Below are 20,251 nucleotides of genomic sequence, written 5' to 3' on the forward strand. Positions count from 1 at the left end.
TGATGCTAGTGCTACTGCTAACACTGTGCTTTAGACCTGAGGCTAGTGCTACTGCTAACACTGTGCTGTAGACCTGAGGCTAGTGCTACTGCTAACACTGTGCTTTAGACCTGAGGCTAGTGCTACTGCTAACACTGTGCTGTAGACCTGATGCTAGTGCTACTTCTAACACTGTGCTGTAGACCTGATGCTAGTGCTACTGCCAACACTGTGCTGTAGATCTGAGGCTAGTGCTACTGCTAACACTGTGCTGTAGAGCTGATGCTAGTGCTACTGCTAACACTCTGCAGTAGACCTGATGCTAGTGCTACTGCTAACACTGCTGTAGTCCTGATGCTAGTGCTACTGCTAACACTGTGCTGTAGACCTGATGCTAGTGCTACTGCTAACACTATGCTGTAGACCTGATGCTTGTGCTACTGCTAACACTGTGCTTTAGAACTGATGCTAGTGCTACTGCTAACACTCTGCAGTAGACCTGATGCTAGTGCTACTGCTAACACTGTGCTGTAGTCCTGATGCTAGTGCTACTGCTAACACTGTGCTGTAGACCTGATGCTAGTGCTACTGCTAACACTGTGCTGTAGACCTGATGCTAGTGCTACTGCCAACACTGTGCTGTAGATCTGATGCTAGTGCTACTGCTAACACTGTGCTGTAGACCTGATGCTAGTGCTACTGCTAACACTGTGCTGTAGACCTGATGCTAGTGCTACTGCCAACACTGTGCTGTAGACCTGATGCTAGTGCTACTGCTAACACTGTGCTGTAGACCTGATGCTAGTGCTACTGCCAACACTGTGCTGTAGACCTGATGCTAGTGCTACTGCTAACACTGTGCTGTAGACCTGATGCTAGTGCTACTGCTAACACTGTGCTGTAGACCTGATGCTAGTGCTACTGCTAACACTGTGCTGTAGACCTGATGCTAGTGCTACTGCTAACACTGTGCTGTAGACCTGATGCTAGTGCTACTGCTAACACTGTGCTGTAGACCTGATGCTAGAGCTACTGCTAACACTGTGCTGTAGACCTGATGCTAGTGCTACTGCCAACACTGTGCTGTAGACCTGATGCTAGTGCTACTGCTAACACTGTGCTGTAGACCTGATGCTAGTGCTACTGCTAACACTGTACAGTACATGGCTGTGTGGAGTGTTCCCCATGGACTCAGACTATATAGAGGGTCACCTGTTAGTAGAAGCTACAGTAGTAATTCTGATAAACAATTGAATCGGGTCATTCTGTAGCCCTGTTAGTAGAAGCTACAGTAGTAATTCTGATAAACAATTGAATCGGGTCATTCTGTAACCCTGTTAGTAGAAGCTACAGTAGTAATTCTGATAAACCATTGAATCGGGTCATTCTGTAACCCTGTTAGTAGAAGCTACAGTAGTAATTCTGATAAACCATTGAATCGGGTCATTCTGTAACCCTGTTAGTAGAAGCTACAGTAGTAATTCTGATAAACCATTGAATCGGGTCATTCTGTAACCCTGTTAGTAGAAGCTACAGTAGTAATTCTGATAAACCATTGAATCGGGTCATTCTGTAACCCTGTTAGTAGAAGCTACAGTAGTAATTCTGATAAACCATTGAATCGGGTCATTCTGTAACCCCCGTTAGTAAAACATTCATTAGGTAACATGGATGGATACTTCAGAGTATTTCTTCACAAAGTATAATATGACTTGGAAGTGCCTTGTCACATCCATCCCAAGGTGTTTATCACAGACCCCTTTCACTGATGGTCTTTTCATCCGTTCTGTGTCTCACCCTCTCTCTCTCTCTCTCTCTCTCTCTCTCTCTCTCTCTCTCTCTCTCTCTCTCTCTCTCTCTCTCTCTCTCTCTCTCTTCTCTCTCTCTCTCTCTCTCTCTCTCTCTCTCTCTATGCCCCCCTCTCCCCTTTCTCTCTCTCCCCCTTTCTCTCTCTCTATGTTCCCCCGACTTCTCTCTCTATGCCCCCCCTCTCCCCCTTTCTCTCTCTCTATGCCCCCCCCCTCTCTCCCCCTTTCTCTCTCTCTATGCCCCCCCTTTCTCTCTCTCTTTCATCTCTACACCTGTCTCTCCCCCACCTCTCTCTCTCTCTCTCTCTCTCTCTCTCTCTCTCTCTCTCTCTCTCTCTCTCTCTCTCTCTCTCTCTCTCTCTCTCTCTCTCTCTCTCTCTCTCTCCCCCCCCAGGTGATAAATGTGGATGACGATGGTAATGAGTTGGGCTCAGGCTTGATGGAGCTGACAGAGGAGGAGCTTATCCTCCACACCAGGAAACGTGACACCGTCAAGTGGCCTTACCTCTGTCTGCGTCGCTACGGTTACGACTCCAACCTCTTCTCCTTCGAGAGCGGGCGACGATGCCAGACTGGACAGGGTACGCACAATTGACCCAGCGTCGTCCGGGTTAGGAAAGGGTTTGGCTAGCCGGGATGTCCTTGTCCCATCGTTCACTAGCGGTCCCATCGCCCACTAGCGGTCCCATCGTGCTCTAGCGACCCCTGCGGTGGTCCAGGCTCAGTGCACGCTGACACGGTCGCCAGGTGTACGGTGTTTCCTCCGACACATTGGTGCGGCTGGCTGGCTTCCATGTTAAGCGAGCAGTGTGTCAAGAAGCAGTGCGGCTTGACAGGGTCGTGTTTCTCAACCTTCGCCTCTCCATACGAGGGTTACAGCGATCGGACTGTAACTATCAATTGGATGTCATGTAATTGGGGGTAATAATAAAATAATAAAAATGTATTTCATGAGGCCCTTTTCACATCAACAGGTGTCAGAAAGTTTTTTACAGATACTCAGCCTAAAACCCTGAAGAGGCAGAAGTATCTCTCTTCCTCTTCCTCTTCATATTAGACTCTATGAACCCTGGACACCTGATAGATACACTGTGTGGTTTTATCAAACTACTCCTGAGGTTGTAGTCAGTGAACTGTGCTGTGAGGTTGTAGTCAGTGAACTGTGCTGTGAGGTTGTAGTCAGTGAACTGTGCTGTGAGGTTGTAGTCAGTGAACTGTGCTGTGAGGTTGTAGTCAGTGAACTGTACTGTGAGGTTGTAGTCAGTGAACTGTACTGTGAGGTTGTAGTCAGTGAACTGTACTGTGAGGTTGTAGTCAGTGAACTGTGCTGTGAGGTTGTAGTCAGTGAACTGTGCTGTGAGGTTGTAGTCAGTGAACTGTACTGTGTGGTTGTAGTCAGTGAACTGTGCTGTGAGGTTGTAGTCAGTGAACTGTACTGTGTGGTTGTAGTCAGTGAACTGTACTGTGAGGTTGTAGTCAGTGAACTGTGCTGTGAGGTTGTAGTCAGTGAACTGTACTGTGAGGTTGTAGTCAGTGAACTGTACTGTGAGGTTGTAGTCAGTGAACTGTACTGTGAGGTTGTAGTCAGTGAACTGTGCTGTGAGGTTGTAGTCAGTGAACTGTACTGTGAGGTTGTAGTCAGTGAACTGTACTGTGAGGTTGTAGTCAGTGAACTGTGCTGTGTGGTTGTAGGTTGTAGTCAGTGAACTGTGCTGTGAGGTTGTAGTCAGTGAACTGTACTGTGAGGTTGTAGTCAGTGAACTGTACTGTGAGGTTGTACTCAGTGAACTGTACTGTGAGGTTGTAGTCAGTGAACTGTGCTGTGAGGTTGTAGTCAGTGAACTGTACTGTGAGGTTGTAGTCAGTGAACTGTACTGTGAGGTTGTAGTCAGTGAACTGTACTGTGAGGTTGTAGTCAGTGAACTGTACTGTGAGGTTGTAGTCAGTGAACTGTACTGTGAGGTTGTAGTCAGTGAACTGTACTGTGAGGTTGTAGTCAGTGAACTGTGCTGTGAGGTTGTAGTCAGTGAACTGTGCTGTGAGGTTGTAGTCAGTGAACTGTACTGTGAGGTTGTAGTCAGTGAACTGTACTGTGAGGTTGTAGTCAGTGAACTGTACTGTGAGGTTGTAGTCAGTGAACTGTGCTGTGAGGTTGTAGTCAGTGAACTGTGCTGTGAGGTTGTAGTCAGTGAACTGTACTGTGTGGTTGTAGTCAGTGAACTGTACTGTGTGGTTGTAGTCAGTGAACTGTGCTGTGAGGTTGTAGTCAGTGAACTGTACTGTGTGGTTGTAGTCAGTGAACTGTACTGTGAGGTTGTAGTCAGTGAACTGTGCTGTGAGGTTGTAGTCAGTGAACTGTACTGTGAGGTTGTAGTCAGTGAACTGTACTGTGAGGTTGTAGTCAGTGAACTGTACTGTGAGGTTGTAGTCAGTGAACTGTGCTGTGAGGTTGTAGTCAGTGAACTGTACTGTGAGGTTGTAGTCAGTGAACTGTACTGTGAGGTTGTAGTCAGTGAACTGTGCTGTGAGGTTGTAGTCAGTGAACTGTGCTGTGAGGTTGTAGTCAGTGAACTGTACTGTGAGGTTGTAGTCAGTGAACTGTACTGTGAGGTTGTAGTCAGTAGTCAGTGAACTGTACTGTGAGGTTGTAGTCAGTGAACTGTGCTGTGAGGTTGTAGTCAGTGAACTGTACTGTGAGGTTGTAGTCAGTGAACTGTACTGTGAGGTTGTAGTCAGTGAACTGTACTGTGAGGTTGTAGTCAGTGAACTGTACTGTGAGGTTGTAGTCAGTAGTCAGTGAACTGTACTGTGAGGTTGTAGTCAGTGAACTGTGCTGTGAGGTTGTAGTCAGTGAACTGTACTGTGAGGTTGTAGTCAGTGAACTGTGCTGTGAGGTTGTAGTCAGTGAACTGTACTGTGAGGTTGTAGTCAGTGAACTGTGCTGTGAGGTTGTAGTCAGTGAACTGTACTGTGAGGTTGTAGTCAGTGAACTGTACTGTGAGGTTGTAGTCAGTGAACTGTACTGTGAGGTTGTACTCAGTGAACTGTACTGTGAGGTTGTAGTCAGTGAACTGTACTGTGAGGTTGTAGTCAGTGAACTGTGCTGTGAGGTTGTAGTCAGTGAACTGTGCTGTGAGGTTGTAGTCAGTGAACTGTACTGTGAGGTTGTAGTCAGTGAACTGTACTGTGAGGTTGTACTCAGTGAACTGTACTGTGAGGTTGTAGTCAGTGAACTGTGCTGTGAGGTTGTAGTCAGTGAACTGTGCTGTGAGGTTGTAGTCAGTGAACTGTGCTGTGAGGTTGTAGTCAGTGAACTGTACTGTGAGGTTGTACTCAGTGAACTGTGCTGTGAGGTTGTAGTCAGTCTGTTTCTGCAGTTGGTAAGGCTAGCCTATACCACCTCAGACCCCTGGCCTGACTGAGTACCTGTAGGGTATATCTGACCCAGTACCTGTAGGGTATAACTGACCCAGTACATGTAGGGTATATCTGACCCAGTACCTGTAGGGTATAGCTGACCCAGTACCTGTAGGGTATATCTGACCCAGTACCTGTAGGGTATAGCTGACCCAGTACATGTAGGGTATAGCTGACCCAGTACCTGTAGGGTATAGCTGACCCAGTACCTGTAGGGTATATCTGACCCAGTACCTGTAGGGTATATCTGACCCAGTACCTGTAGGGTATATCTGACCCAGTACCTGTAGGGTATAGCTGACCCAGTACCTGTAGGGTATATCTGACCCAGTACCTGTAGGGTATATCTGACCCAGTACCTGTAGGGTATAGCTGACCCAGTACCTGTAGGGTATATCTGACCCAGTACCTGTAGGGTATAGCTGACCCAGTACCTGTAGGGTATAGCTGACCCAGTACCTGTAGGGTATATCTGACCCAGTACCTGTAGGGTATAGCTGACCCAGTACCTGTAGGGTATAGCTGACCCAGTACCTGTAGGGTATAGCTGACCCAGTACCTGTAGGGTATTGCTGACCCAGTACCTGTATTGCTGACCCAGTACCTGTAGGGTAGCTGACCCAGTACCTAGGGTATAGCTGACCCAGTACCTGTAGGGTATAGCTGACCCAGTACCTGTAGGGTATTGCTGACCCAGTACCTGTAGGGTATTGCTGACCCAGTACCTGTAGGGTATAGCTGACCCAGTACCTGTAGGGTATAGCTGACCCAGTACCTGTAGGGTATAGCTGACCCAGTACCTGTAGGGTATGCTGACCCAGTACCTGTAGGGTATTGCTGACCCAGTACCTGTAGGGTATATCTGACCCAGTACCTGTAGGGTATATCTGACCCAGTACCTGACCCAGTACCTGTAGGGTATATCTGACCCAGTACCTGTAGGGTATAGCTGACCCAGTACATGTAGGGTATAGCTGACCCAGTACCTGTAGGGTATAGCTGACCCAGTACCTGTAGGGTATATCTGACCCAGTACCTGTAGGGTATATCTGACCCAGTACCTGTAGGGTATTGCTGACCCAGTACCTGTAGGGTATAGCTGACCCAGTACCTGTAGGGTATATCTGACCCAGTACCTGTAGGGTATATCTGACCCAGTACCTGTAGGGTATAGCTGACCCAGTACCTGTAGGGTATATCTGACCCAGTACCTGTAGGGTATAGCTGACCCAGTACCTGTAGGGTATAGCTGACCCAGTACCTGTAGGGTATATCTGACCCAGTACCTGACCCAGCTGACCAGTACCTGTAGGGTATAGCTGACCCAGTACCTGTAGGGTATAGCTGACCCAGTACCTGTAGGGTATTGCTGACCCAGTACCTGTAGGGTATTGCTGACCCAGTACCTGTAGGGTATAGCTGACCCAGTACCTGTAGGGTATTGCTGACCCAGTACCTGTAGGGTATAGCTGACCCAGTACCTGTAGGGTATATCTGACCCAGTACCTGTAGGGTATAGCTGACCCAGTACCTGTAGGGTATATCTGACCCAGTACCTGTAGGGTATATCTGACCCAGTACCTGTAGGGTATAGCTGACCCAGTACCTGTAGGGTATATCTGACCCAGTACCTGTAGGGTATAGCTGACCCAGTACCTGTAGGGTATAGCTGACCCAGTACCTGTAGGGTATATCTGACCCAGTACCTGTAGGGTATAGCTGACCCAGTACCTGTAGGGTATAGCTGACCCAGTACCTGTAGGGTATAGCTGACCCAGTACCTGTAGGGTATTGCTGACCCAGTACCTGTAGGGTATTGCTGACCCAGTACCTGTAGGGTATAGCTGACCCAGTACCTGTAGGGTATTGCTGACCCAGTACCTGTAGGGTATAGCTGACCCAGTACCTGACCCAGTATATGATGTGTCTCTTAAAGGTGGTGAGCGGTGGGGTCTCACTGTGTGAGAGTCAGAGTGTAACTGTGTCTCTCCCTGCAGGTATCTTTGCCTTCAAGTGTGTGAGGGCAGAGGAGATGTTCAACGTGCTGCAGGACATCATGCACAACAACAGCATCAGTGTAGTGGAGGAGCAGGTGGTGGAGCTCAACCCTATAGAGACTACTGAGATGTCCCGCAAACCACACACTGCTGCTGCTGGTAAGACCTGACACACACACACACACACACACACACACACACACACACACACACACACACACACACACACACACACACACACACACACACACACACACACACACACACACACACACACACACACACACACACACACACACACACACACACACACACATACACATACACATACACACACACACACACACACTGCTGGTTAGACCTGACACACACCTGAATCGTATGTCTCTCCTCTTCCCATCTCAAGGCTACTCTGTACCCACGTTACCGAACGGTATAGGACGCTACCCGTCGTTTGGTGAGGCCTCGTCGCGCCCTTCTAGCCGACACCCGTCTGTAGGCAGCGCCAGGCTGCCCTCAGTGGGAGAGGAGTCATCACACCCCCTCCTGGTCTCAGACCAGTCGGTGAGATACACCCCTTTAGTCATGGCCCCTGGTGGAGAACTGTTATTATCGTCATATGATGCGTTCCTCTGACTGAGAAGCATTGACTTGGTCGTCGTTGACGATCAGATCATTAACAACAGGTTGTTGTTTTGTCTTTGTATTTAGTTTGAAGATGTTGCTGATACAGACACCTTCTCTCCATCTCTCTCTCTCTCTCTCTCTCTCTCTCTCTCTCTCTCTCTCTCTCTCAGGTCCACACCTACGTAAACACTCCTGGGATACAGGATGACCGGCGCACTCGCCCCAGCAGCCACACCCTCTTGGAACTGCGGCTGTCCAATCCGGAGACGACCTCCTCGCTAGCCACCGCCCCTCCGTCTCCCACGGAGACAGACATGGATACGGAGCATCAGGTGCTGCTGGAGCCAGAAGGGGTTAAATTCATCCTGGGTCCCACCCCGGCTCAGAGGAGGCAGAAGCAGAACCCTGGGGATGAGGACAGGGAGGCTGGGTCCACACGTTCTGGGGATGAGGACAGGGAGGCTGGGTCCAGACGTTCTGGGGATGAGGACAGGGAGGCTGAGTCCAGACGTTCTGGGGATGAGGACAGGGAGGCTGAGTCCAGACGTTCTGGGGATGGAGAGATGGTGCTTGGGGTGTCTGGGTCCAGACGTTCTGGGGATGGAGAGATGGAGCTTGGGGTGTCTGGGTCTAACGATGAGCCCAGCTCGACAGCTTCCTCTGGGGGTCTGAACGGGAACGACTGTGTGGCGGGCGCCACCCTGGGTCTCCAGGCAGGAGACTGTGATACGGGCTATGACAGTGATGAACGCAAAGACGGGCCCCCTCCCCCTCTTCCTCCGAACCCAAACCCTCCACCTCTCCCAGGGCCCAAACCCAGCACCATCTCCACCTATGAGCACCACAACGGCAACACCAGCCATCCTTATGTTTCCACCCCTGTTCCAGCCCCCAACCCCCGGCGTAACCGCCCCGCCATCCCCCTCCCTGACTCCTCCCACAATGCCAACAACTCCGCCCAGCGGCGCACGGCGCTCCTTAACTACGAGAACCTCCCGGCGCTGCCGCCGGTGTGGGAGACCGCCAGGCGCTTCTCCGAGGGAGACGAGGAGGACGAAGAGGAGGTGTATCACGGATATGGACCAAAGACGCCCTCCCTTAACGGCTACCACAACCACCACCACCATCCTCACCACCATCATCATCACCTTCATCACCACGGTCTGGGTCTGGACCCCATGCACAACTACGTCAACACAGAGAATGTAAATGTCTCGCTCAGCGCCAAACTGGACTCTGCGCGGATCCTTCCGCGGGGGCGGGACTCTAGCGGCGTCTGTTTGACCCCCACCGTCTTTAACTTTGACTTCCGGTCGGGGCGATTGGCGGGTGGACCGTGTGGGTTGGGGTTGGATCCCCTGAGGCAGCTGAACTACATTGAGTTGGAGATGGAGAAGGGTTCGGACTCCAGTGGGCCGCAGACACCCAAGACCCCCACCACCCCCTGTGGCCTCGGCCTGGGCAGTCTCCTCCTCCCCCCCTCCACCCCCACGCGGAGGACCGAACTGTACGCCATGATCGACATGGAGCGCACGGCGGCCATGTCGAGCCTTCAGAAAGCACTGCCCCGTGACGACGGTACCTCTAGGAAAACCAGACACAACAGTACTGACCTTCCTATGTGAACTTCACCACGCCCTACCATACCTAGCCTACCAAGCACTGACCGCAAATGGAACCCTATTCCCTATATAGTGCACTACTATACACCAGAACCCTATTCCCTATATAGTGCACTACTATAGACCAGAACCCTATTCCCTATATAGTGCACTACTTTAGACCAGCACTATTCATAAAGTGCCTGAGAGTAGGAGTGCTGATCTTAGATCAGTTTGACCTTTTTAGACAATAAGGAATCCGATGACCTGGACAGGGGGGGACGGGGGGGTGGATCTGATCCTAGATCAGCCCTTCTACTCTGAGAACCCAGGGCCCAGAGGGTTCTGGTCAAAATGAGTGCATAACGACCCAGGGCCCAGAGGATTCTGGTCAAAATGTGTACATAACGACCCAGGGCCCAGAGGATTCTGGTCAAAATGAGTACATAACGACCCAGGGCCCAGAGGGTTCTGGTCAAAATGAGTGCATAACGACCCAGGGCCCAGAGGATTCTGGTCAAAATGTGTACATAACGACCCAGGGCCCAGAGGATTCTGGTCAAAATGAGTACATAACGACCCAGGGCCCAGAGGGTTCTGGTCAAAATGAGTGCATAACGACCCAGGGCCCAGAGGGTTCTGGTCAAAATGAGTACATAACGACCCAGGGCCCAGAGGGTTCTGGTCAAAATGAGTACATAACGACCCAGGGCCCAGAGGATTCTGGTCAAAATGAGTACATAACGACCCAGGGCCCAGAGGATTCTGGTCAAAATGAGTACATAACGACCCAGGGCCCAGAGGGTTCTGGTCAAAATGAGTACATAACGACCCAGGGCCCAGAGGGTTCTGGTCAAAATGAGTACATAACGACCCAGGGCCCAGATGGTTCTGGTCAAAATGAGTACATAACGACCCAGGGCCCAGAGGGTTCTGGTCAAAATGAGTACATAACGACCCAGGGCCCAGAGGGTTCTGGTCAAAATGAGTGCACTACATAGGGAATAGTGATCCATTTGGGACAGAACCACTGTCGGGTTCTTCAGTTGCACCTTGACCTGTGACCCTTGTTGTTGTTGTCATACTTTGTTTTACCTCCAAACTGAAGAAAAAAACACAACATTTGAAGACAGAAGGGCTGCAGATTTGTTGCAATAAATAAAAAATAAAAAAAGATTTTAAAATGTCTTATTCCTTCACAAGGAGTTACACTGTGTCCTGATAGTAACCTGGTCCCAGACCTGTTTGTGCCAGTCTGTGTCATGACAAGGAGTTACACTGTGTCCTGATAGTAACCTGGTCCCAGACCTGTTTGTGCCAGTCTGTGTCATGACAAGGAGTTACACTGTGTCCTGGTAGTAACCTGGTCCCAGACCTGTTTGTGCCAGTCTGTGTCATGACAAGGAGTTACACTGTGTCCTGATAGTAACCTGGTCCCAGACCTGTTTGTGCCAGTCTGTGTCATGACAAGGAGTGGCATGATGGCACAAGCAGACTGGTACCCAGGCTATACTGAAAGGGGACTGATGGTACCAGGTACACACCAATATAACACTATTTGATTCCTGAGGTCATTTGATACCTAATTAAAAAAGGGAGTGAAACACCTTGACTTCTAGCCTGGTCCCAGATCAGTCTGTGCTCTTGTCTACTCCTTCGCTGTCAATTGTCAAGCCAAACAAATGAGTGACAGGGCGTTGGCATGACGGCACAAACAGACTGGTACCCAGGCTACCTGTTATTCCGAGTGCCTGTGTAAGTTTAGCTTGCAGGTGATGTGCCAAACAGAGAGGTCTCTTTGAATGACGGACCTCCTCACCAATCTCTCTCTCGGTACCAATCTTTTATAGTGCCGATCATGAACTGAAATGATGTTAAAGTCAACACTCGTGTCGCTATTTGAAGGTGACTTCCTTGTTGCCCTAATGGCTGTGGACTCCAATGGTGTGTAATGTTAGTGGGCCTACCAGGGTTGGGCTCAATTCCATTTAAATACTCCAATGGTGTGTAATGTTAGTGGGCCTACCAGGGTTGGGCTCAATTCCATTTAAATACTCCAATGGTGTGTAATGTTAGTGGGCCTACCAGGGTTGGGCTCAATTCCATTTAAATACTCCAATGGTGTGTAATGTTAGTGGGCCTACCAGGGTTGGGCTCAATTCCATTTAAATACTCCAATGGTGTGTAATGTTAGTGGGCCTACCAGGGTTGGGCTCAATTCCATTTAAATACTCCAATGGTGTGTAATGTTAGTGGGCCTACCAGGGTTGGGCTCAATTCCATTTAAATACTCCAATGGTGTGTAATGTTAGTGGGCCTACCAGGGTTGGGCTCAATTCCATTTAAATACTCCAATGGTGTGTAATGTTAGTGGGCCTACCAGGGTTGGGCTCAATTCCATTTAAATACTCCAATGGTGTGTAATGTTAGTGGGCCTACCAGGGTTGGGCTCAATTCCATTTAAATACTCCAATGGTGTGTAATGTTAGTGGGCCTACCAGGGTTGGGCTCAATTCCATTTAAATACTCCAATGGTGTGTAATGTTAGTGGGCCTACCAGGGTTGGGCTCAATTCCATTTAAATACTCCAATGGTGTGTAATGTTAGTGGGCCTACCAGGGTTGGGCTCAATTCCATTTAAATACTCCAATGGTGTGTAATGTTAGAGGGCCTACCAGGGTTGGGCTCAATTCCATTTAAATACTCCAATGGTGTGTAATGTTAGAGGGCCTACCAGGGTTGGGCTCAATTCCATTTAAATACTCCAATGGTGTGTAATGTTAGTGGGCCTACCAGGGTTGGGCTCAATTCCATTTAAATACTCCAATGGTGTGTAATGTTAGAGGGCCTACCAGGGTTGGGCTCAATTCCATTTAAATACTCCAATGGTGTGTAATGTTAGAGGGCCTACCAGGGTTGGGCTCAATTCCATTTAAATACTCCAATGGTGTGTAATGTTAGTGGGCCTACCAGGGTTGGGCTCAATTCCATTTAAATACTCCAATGGTGTGTAATGTTAGAGGGCCTACCAGGGTTGGGCTCAATTCCATTTAAATACTCCAATGGTGTGTAATGTTAGTGGGCCTACCAGGGTTGGGCTCAATTCCATTTAAATACTCCAATGGTGTGTAATGTTAGAGGGCCTACCAGGGTTGGGCTCAATTCCATTTAAATACTCCAATGGTGTGTAATGTTAGAGGGCCTACCAGGGTTGGGCTCAATTCCATTTAAATACTCCAATGGTGTGTAATGTTAGTGGGCCTACCAGGGTTGGGCTCAATTCCATTTAAATACTCCAATGGTGTGTAATGTTAGAGGGCCTACCAGGGTTGGGCTCAATTCCATTTAAATACTCCAATGGTGTGTAATGTTAGAGGGCCTACCAGGGTTGGGCTCAATTCCATTTAAATACTCCAATGGTGTGTAATGTTAGAGGGCCTACCAGGGTTGGGCTCAATTCCATTTAAATACTCCAATGGTGTGTAATGTTAGAGGGCCTACCAGGGTTGGGCTCAATTCCATTTAAATACTCCAATGGTGTGTAATGTTAGAGGGCCTACCAGGGTTGGGCTCAATTCCATTTAAATACTCCAATGGTGTGTAATGTTACCAGCTGGGCCTACCAGGGTTGGGCCTACCAGGGTTGGGCTCAATTCCATTTAAATACTCCAATGGTGTGTAATGTTAGAGGGCCTACCAGGGTCGGGCTCAATTCCATTTAAATACTCCAATGGTGTGTAATGTTAGAGGGCCTACCAGGGTCGGGCTCAATTCCATTTAAATACTCCAATGGTGTGTAATGTTAGAGGGCCTACCAGGGTTGGGCTGGGTTCCATTTAAATACTCCAATGGTGTGTAATGTTAGAGGGCCTGGGCTCAATTCCATTTAAATACTCCAATGGTGTGTAATGTTAGTGGGCCTACCAGGGTTGGGCTCAATTCCATTTAAATACTCCAATGGTGTGTAATGTTAGTGGGCCTACCAGGGTTGGGCTCAATTCCATTTAAATACTCCAATGGTGTGTAATGTTAGAGGGCCTACCAGGGTTGGGCTCAATTCCATTTAAATACTCCAATGGTGTGTAATGTTAGTGGGCCTACCAGGGTTGGGCTCAATTCCATTTAAATACTCCAATGGTGTGTAATGTTAGAGGGCCTACCAGGGTTGGGCTCAATTCCATTTAAATACTCCAATGGTGTGTAATGTTAGAGGGCCTACCAGGGTTGGGCTCAATTCCATTTAAATACTCCAATGGTGTGTAATGTTAGAGGGCCTACCAGGGTTGGGCTCAATTCCATTTAAATACTCCAATGGTGTGTAATGTTAGTGGGCCTACCAGGGTTGGGCTCAATTCCATTTAAATACTCCAATGGTGTGTAATGTTAGAGGGCCTACCAGGGTTGGGCTCAATTCCATTTAAATACTCCAATGGTGTGTAATGTTAGAGGGCCTACCAGGGTTGGGCTCAATTCCATTTAAATACTCCAATGGTGTGTAATGTTAGTGGGCCTACCAGGGTTGGGCTCAATTCCATTTAAATACTCCAATGGTGTGTAATGTTAGAGGGCCTACCAGGGTTGGGCTCAATTCCATTTAAATACTCCAATGGTGTGTAATGTTAGAGGGCCTACCAGGGTTGGGCTCAATTCCATTTAAATACTCCAATGGTGTGTAATGTTAGAGGGCCTACCAGGGTTGGGCTCAATTCCATTTAAATACTCCAATGGTGTGTAATGTTAGAGGGCCTACCAGGGTTGGGCTCAATTCCATTTAAATACTCCAATGGTGTGTAATGTTAGAGGGCCTACCAGGGTTGGGCTCAATTCCATTTAAATACTCCAATGGTGTGTAATGTTAGAGGGCCTACCAGGGTTGGGCTCAATTCCATTTAAATACTCCAATGGTGTGTAATGTTAGAGGTGGCCTACCAGGGTTGGGCTCAATTCCATTTAAATACTCCAATGGTGTGTAATGTTAGTGGGGCCATTTAAATACCAGGGCCTACCAGGGTTGGGCTCAATTCCATTTAAATACTCCAATGGTGTGTAATGTTAGTGGGCCTACCAGGGTTGGGCTCAATTCCATTTAAATACTCCAATGGTGTGTAATGTTAGTGGGCCTACCAGGGTTGGGCTCAATTCCATTTAAATACTCCAATGGTGTGTAATGTTAGAGGGCCTACCAGGGTTGGGCTCAATTCCATTTAAATACTCCAATGGTGTGTAATGTTAGAGGGCCTACCAGGGTTGGGCTCAATTCCATTTAAATACTCCAATGGTGTGTAATGTTAGTGGGCCTACCAGGGTTGGGCTCAATTCCATTTAAATACTCCAATGGTGTGTAATGTTAGAGGGCCTACCAGGGTTGGGCTCAATTCCATTTCAATCCCAGTCGATTCAGGAAGTACACTGAAATTCCAATTCTCTTCGATGCTTTTCAACGAGGAACATGTGGAATTGGAACTTGGTTTACGTTCTGAATTGACGGAATGGAATTGACCCCAAGCCTGGAGTCTTGGGCCATGTCTCGTGGTCAACGTCTTGGTACACCACAGTCCCTTTAGCCACTACTAGTGTACAGACAGATGGGCTGTCTGTATAAATGGGTTTGTTCATACTGGCTGTACTGAAAAGCACCCACATCCTACCGTTGCTGTTCCTGTGTGACATCATCATGTTCCAGGTTCCTTCCAGCAGGTTTGGGGTCCAATTTATTTTACTATTCAGTCAATTCAGAGAGTCGATTTGAAATTTGAGTTTTGTTTCCTGGATGGACAGAACTGATAGGGAATTGACCCCCGACCCTGCAAACAATAGTCCATTTGTACAGGGGCCCCCTGGTGGTTGTTGTAGAATGTCTTAGTTCAGTCTGAGTTTTCCTTCCGAACGTCGTTGTGAACAAGGAAAACAGAAAGGGACAGCGTTTACCACACAATGCTGTCCGACAGCCATGTTTCATAGGAGGAGTTTGGGTTCCAAAGTGTTGTCTTCTGTTACCTGTTCTCTCATTGTATCATATTGTACAAATCATTATTATTGGGTTCTAACTTGCATTATATTTTTTTCTACCTACATTTTAAAAGAGTTTGTAAACTATAGGAATTGTACAAAAAGTACTTTAATAGATATTGTTTATTAAAGAAAGGAACTGTTAGTGGAAAAAAATGATTATTTGCCAAACTCCTTTTTTCAATTCTAGAATATGATGATTTTCACGGAGTTCTAGAATGGGTTCCGTTGGTTCCATTTACGATGTAAACATTCCTTATTTCCTCTGTTTTGGTCTCAGAACACCAGACACTATAAAGAACTACGCAGTGAATGAAACAATTCATTACTCACTGGGCACAGACGTCAGTTCAACATCTATTCCACGTTGGTTCAACGTCATTTTGTTGATTCAACCAGTGAACAGGCCATTGGGTCTTCATATTGTATGGACTTTACATTGGTGGGAGGGGAGGGGAGGCGATTTTGATATTTGCATTTTTCTGTTCTGGAAATGTGTTTACCAGAATGTTAGTATTTTTTGACCGGAGGAAAAACCATAGTGTGTATTTAGATGTCTACAACAATGTTCATACAATATTCCATCACTGCCAACAACCCCCTGTGTTTTGTAGCATGGCAAAATAATAATTAAAAAATGGAACTAAGTGTTGTCTCTGGGTTGTTTTTCTATTTGTGTCATAATTATCATTGATAGGTTATTGTATTGCTTCGGTTTATCTTGTATTTCTTTAGCTCTCACACACTGTACTAAAGTAGGGAGACTGACCCCTGGTGGTAATGGAAGGGACATGCAGTCCCTCCTGGACTGGACTGCTTCGGTTTATCTTGTATTTTTTTAGCTCTCACACACTGTACTGAAGTAAGGAGAGTGACCCCTGGTGGTAATGGAAGGGACATGCAGTCCCTCCTGGACTGGACTGCTTCGGTTTATCTTGTATTTTTTTAGCTCTCACACACTGTACTGAAGTAAGGAGACTGACCCCTGGTGGTAATGGAAGGGACATGCAGTGCAACTGTCTCCCTGGTGACGGCAATAAGAGTGTGGCAATCATTGATATGGGCAGACTTCATTCTGAGTAATAAAGTGCAACAAGGAAGAATTGTGTGAAACAAAATGCTTTCGGGAGAACTGGACTGGCTGGTCTTACCGTACACGAGGAGGACGTTGTGTAGAGGTGGTCTTACCGTACACGAGGAGGACGTTGTGTAGAGCTGGTCTTACCGTACACGAGGAGGACGTTGTGTAGAGGTGGTCTACACTAGGAGGACGTTGTGTAGAGGTGGTCTACACTAGGAGGACGTTGTGTAGAGGTGGTCTTACCGTACACGAGGAGGACGTTGTGTAGAGGTGGTCTACACTAGGAGGACGTTGTGTAGAGGTGGTCTTACCGTACACGAGGAGGACGTTGTGTAGAGGTGGTCTTACCGTACACGAGGAGGACGTTGTGTAGAGGTGGTCTTACCGTACACGAGGAGGACGTTGTGTAGAGGTGGTCTACACTCGTCTCTAATCCCTGCAGGAGAGACCTCTTCACCGGACCAGGATAAGGTGCAGGAGAGACCTCTTCACCGGACCAGGATAAGGTGCAGGAGAGACCTCTTCACTGGACCAGGATAAGGTGCAGGAGAGACCTCTTCACTGGACAGGGATAAGGTGCAGGAGAGACCTCTTCACTGGACAGGGATAAGGTGCAGGAGAGACCTCTTCACTGGACCAGGATAAGGTGCAGGAGAGACCTCTTCACCGGACCAGGATAAGGTGCAGGAGAGACCTCTTCACCGGACCAGGATAAGGTGCAGGAGAGACCTCTTCACCGGACCAGGATAAGGTGCAGGAGAGACCTCTTCACTGGACAGGGATAAGGTGCAGGAGAGACCTCTTCACGGGACCAGGATAAGGTGCAGGAGAGACCTCTTCACTGGACCAGGATAAGGTGCAGGAGAGACCTCTTCACTGGACAGGGATAAGGTGCAGGAGAGACCTCTTCACTGGACAGGGATAAGGTGCAGGAGAGACCTCTTCACGGGACCAGGATAAAGTAAGAGATGATTCACAGTCAGTTTGTACATATCTGCATTAGAATGTTTTATAGACAAGCATAGATGTATGTATTCATTTTGAGGGGTTCAGTTTTAGGTATGTTTTCTATAGTTATATCTTACTAATACCACATATGTTAGTATTGATATATCATTGGTATAACGGGCAGCTTCAATCATGTTGTAATTGATTTATTGTAATCCATTTGAAGTTTGCAAAATTAATGAATCATATTTACACAGAATCTGTGAATCAATCCGTTGTGGTGATATGGGTGATGTGGGTGATATGGGTGATATGGGTGATGTGGGTGATGTGGGTGATATGGGTGATATGGGTGATATGGGTGATGTGGGTGATGTGGGTGATGTGGGTGATGTGGGTGATATGGGTGATGTGGGTGATGTGGGTGATATGGGTGATGTGGGTGATATGGGTGATGTAGGTGATATGGGTGATGTAGGTGATATGGGTGATGTGGGTGATATGGGTTATTTGGGTGGTGTAGGTGATATGGGTGATGTAGGTGATATGGGTGGTATGGGTGATATGGGTGATGTAGGTGATATGGGTGGTATGGGTTATATGGGTGATTTGGGTGATATGGGTGATGCCCTTTGAACTCCAGGAAAAGGTTTTCACACACAAGGTGAGACTTACCGAAGTTATAAGGAAACTGGCAACCAGTTTACAGGAACAATAAGAAAGAGTTGTTGGCCAAGATTTTATTATAGGCGAGCATATAGTGCCTTGTATTGTTGCTATCTTCCATGACTTTATGGAGCAATAACCTTTGGGTCCAATTTCCTGGTTTGGGTTTTCAGCTCTACATTAATGCAGCACCCGTCTGAAAAATCTGTCCAGTTGACTCACAGAACTTCTGTCAAGAGATATAACACCACAACAACGGCAGAACTTGATGTTGTGTCCCACACAGACCAGAGGAACAGGGACTTCAGGACATGGCAGAGCAGGGGGAAGCCCAGGGGACAGGAGAGGAACCACGAACACCCAACACGCCATCCCTGAACCACCGGGGGACAGGAGAGGAACCACGAACACCCAACACGCCATCCCTGAACCACCGGGGGACAGGGGGGACTTTCAGGGAGGGTCAAGATGTGGAGAAGGGAGAAGTCATAACCAGATCCACGAGGGAGAAGAACGGTCGCTTCACCAACCCCTGGCCCACATGGCACTACCCCTCCTCTGCCTCCCTGCTCCGGTTCTACCTACTAGATAAGGACCACAGCAACGTACCCCGTTCCAAAGAGGTACGAATCCCATCTTTAACATATTGGCTTTGTGCCTTGTTTTTGCTTGTTAATTCTACATTCCATTAGCAATTTGCATAGAAATGTTTCCTAGTAGATGATGCATGACAACCCCATGTGCAATTATATTCATTTAGACCTGATGTATTTCAACCTCAGACAAGGAGTTGAAGTGCTTTGATCAGAGGTGAGCTGAGTCCTTTTTCAGCCAGCTATTTGTTGTTATTTACCTACTGGTTGTGTGTCCCTGTGTTGAGGAGTTAGACTGTTTGTGTGTCCCCTGTGTTGAGGAGTTAGACTGTTTGTGTGTCCCTGTGTTGAGGAGTTAGACTGTTTGTGTGTCCCTGTGTTGAGGAGTTAGACTGTTTGTGTGTCCCTGTGTTGAGGAGTTAGACTGTTTGTGTGTCCCTGTGTTGAGGAGTTAGACTGTTTGTGTGTCCCTGTGTTGAGGAGTTAGACTGTTTGTGTGTCCCTGTGTTGAGGAGTTAGACTGTTTGTGTGTCCCTGTGTTGAGGAGTTAGACTGTTTGTGTGTCCCTGTGTTGAGGAGTTAGACTGTTTGTGTGTCCCCTGTGTTGAGGAGTTAGACTGTTTGTTGTGACTGTTTGTGTGTCCCTGTGTTGAGGAGTTAGACTGTTTGTGTGTCCCTGTGTTGAGGAGTTAGACTGTTTGTGTGTCCCTGTGTTGAGGAGTTAGACTGTTTGTGTGTCCCTGTGTTGAGGAGTTAGACTGTTTGTGTGTCCCTGTGTTGAGGAGTTAGACTGTTTGTGTGTCCCTGTGTTGAGGAGTTAGACTGTTTGTGTGTCCCTGTGTTGAGGAGTTAGACTGTTTGTGTGTCCCTGTGTTGAGGAGTTAGACTGTTTGTGTGTCCCTGTGTTGAGGAGTTAGACTGTTTGTGTGTCCCTGTGTTGAGGAGTTAGACTGTTTGTGTGTCCCTGTGTTGAGGAGTTAGACTGTTTGTTGAGGAGTTAGACTGTTTGTGTGTCCCCTGTGTTGAGGAGTTAGACTGTTTGTGTGTCCCCTGTGTTGAGGAGTTAGACTGTTTCCTTCCTGTGTTGAGGAGTTAGACGGTGTGCTTCCACTGCTGTTGTTTCTTGTTGATCTCTTTTAGTATTCAATACTGTTCCTGTTAATATAACGTATACATATATAATATAACATATACATATATAATATAACATATACATATATAATATACCGTATAATATATAATATAACGTATACATATATAATATAACGTATACATATATAATATAACGTATACATATATAATATAACATATACACATATATATATAACATATATAATATAACATATACATATATAATATAACATATACATATATAATATAACATATACATATATAATATGTCCCTGTGTATACATATATAATATAACGTATACATATATATATATATATATAATATAACGTATACATATATAATATAAGATATACATATATAATATATACATATATAATATATACATATATAATA

The 20,251-nt window shown here is 47.2% G+C and overlaps 1 protein-coding gene and 3 long non-coding RNA genes across 8 annotated transcripts in view; all 4 read left to right on the forward strand.

Annotated features, from left to right (window-relative positions):
• The window catches only part of LOC127925067 (fibroblast growth factor receptor substrate 2-like), an 18,022-nt gene extending 4,990 nt beyond the window's left edge, over positions 1-13,032 (forward strand). Inside the window, exons 3-6 of the mRNA XM_052509858.1 lie at positions 2,182-2,368; positions 7,202-7,360; positions 7,608-7,765; positions 7,999-13,032. Of these exons, the coding sequence (XP_052365818.1) occupies positions 2,182-2,368; positions 7,202-7,360; positions 7,608-7,765; positions 7,999-9,453 (1,959 nt within the window). The 3' untranslated portion in view covers positions 9,454-13,032. The remainder of the gene's footprint in view (positions 1-2,181; positions 2,369-7,201; positions 7,361-7,607; positions 7,766-7,998) is intronic.
• Positions 2,927-3,612, forward strand: LOC127925068 (uncharacterized). The gene is made up of 3 exons (XR_008119623.1): positions 2,927-3,013; positions 3,068-3,148; positions 3,534-3,612. It is a non-coding gene; the product is annotated as an uncharacterized LOC127925068 (long non-coding RNA).
• Positions 13,033-13,305: 273 nt separating the features above from the next.
• Positions 13,306-16,085, forward strand: LOC127925069 (uncharacterized). Of its 2 annotated transcripts, none has more exons than XR_008119625.1 (2): positions 13,306-14,349; positions 14,429-16,085. It is a non-coding gene; the product is annotated as an uncharacterized LOC127925069 (long non-coding RNA). The 2 variants fall into 2 exon arrangements; XR_008119624.1 differs by having other exon boundaries at positions 14,606-16,085.
• Positions 16,086-16,541: 456 nt separating this feature from the next.
• LOC127925057 (uncharacterized) lies at positions 16,542-18,752 on the forward strand. Of its 4 annotated transcripts, none has more exons than XR_008119607.1 (3): positions 16,542-17,340; positions 17,376-17,480; positions 18,307-18,752. It is a non-coding gene; the product is annotated as an uncharacterized LOC127925057 (long non-coding RNA). The 4 variants fall into 4 exon arrangements; XR_008119609.1 differs by having other exon boundaries at positions 16,542-17,200; positions 17,306-17,480; XR_008119608.1 differs by having other exon boundaries at positions 16,542-17,060; positions 17,096-17,480.
• Positions 18,753-20,251: the final 1,499 nt, after the last annotated feature.

Source organism: Oncorhynchus keta, unplaced genomic scaffold, assembly GCF_023373465.1.
Source record: "Oncorhynchus keta strain PuntledgeMale-10-30-2019 unplaced genomic scaffold, Oket_V2 Un_contig_5015_pilon_pilon, whole genome shotgun sequence".
NCBI classification, from domain to species: Eukaryota; Metazoa; Chordata; class Actinopteri; order Salmoniformes; family Salmonidae; genus Oncorhynchus; species Oncorhynchus keta.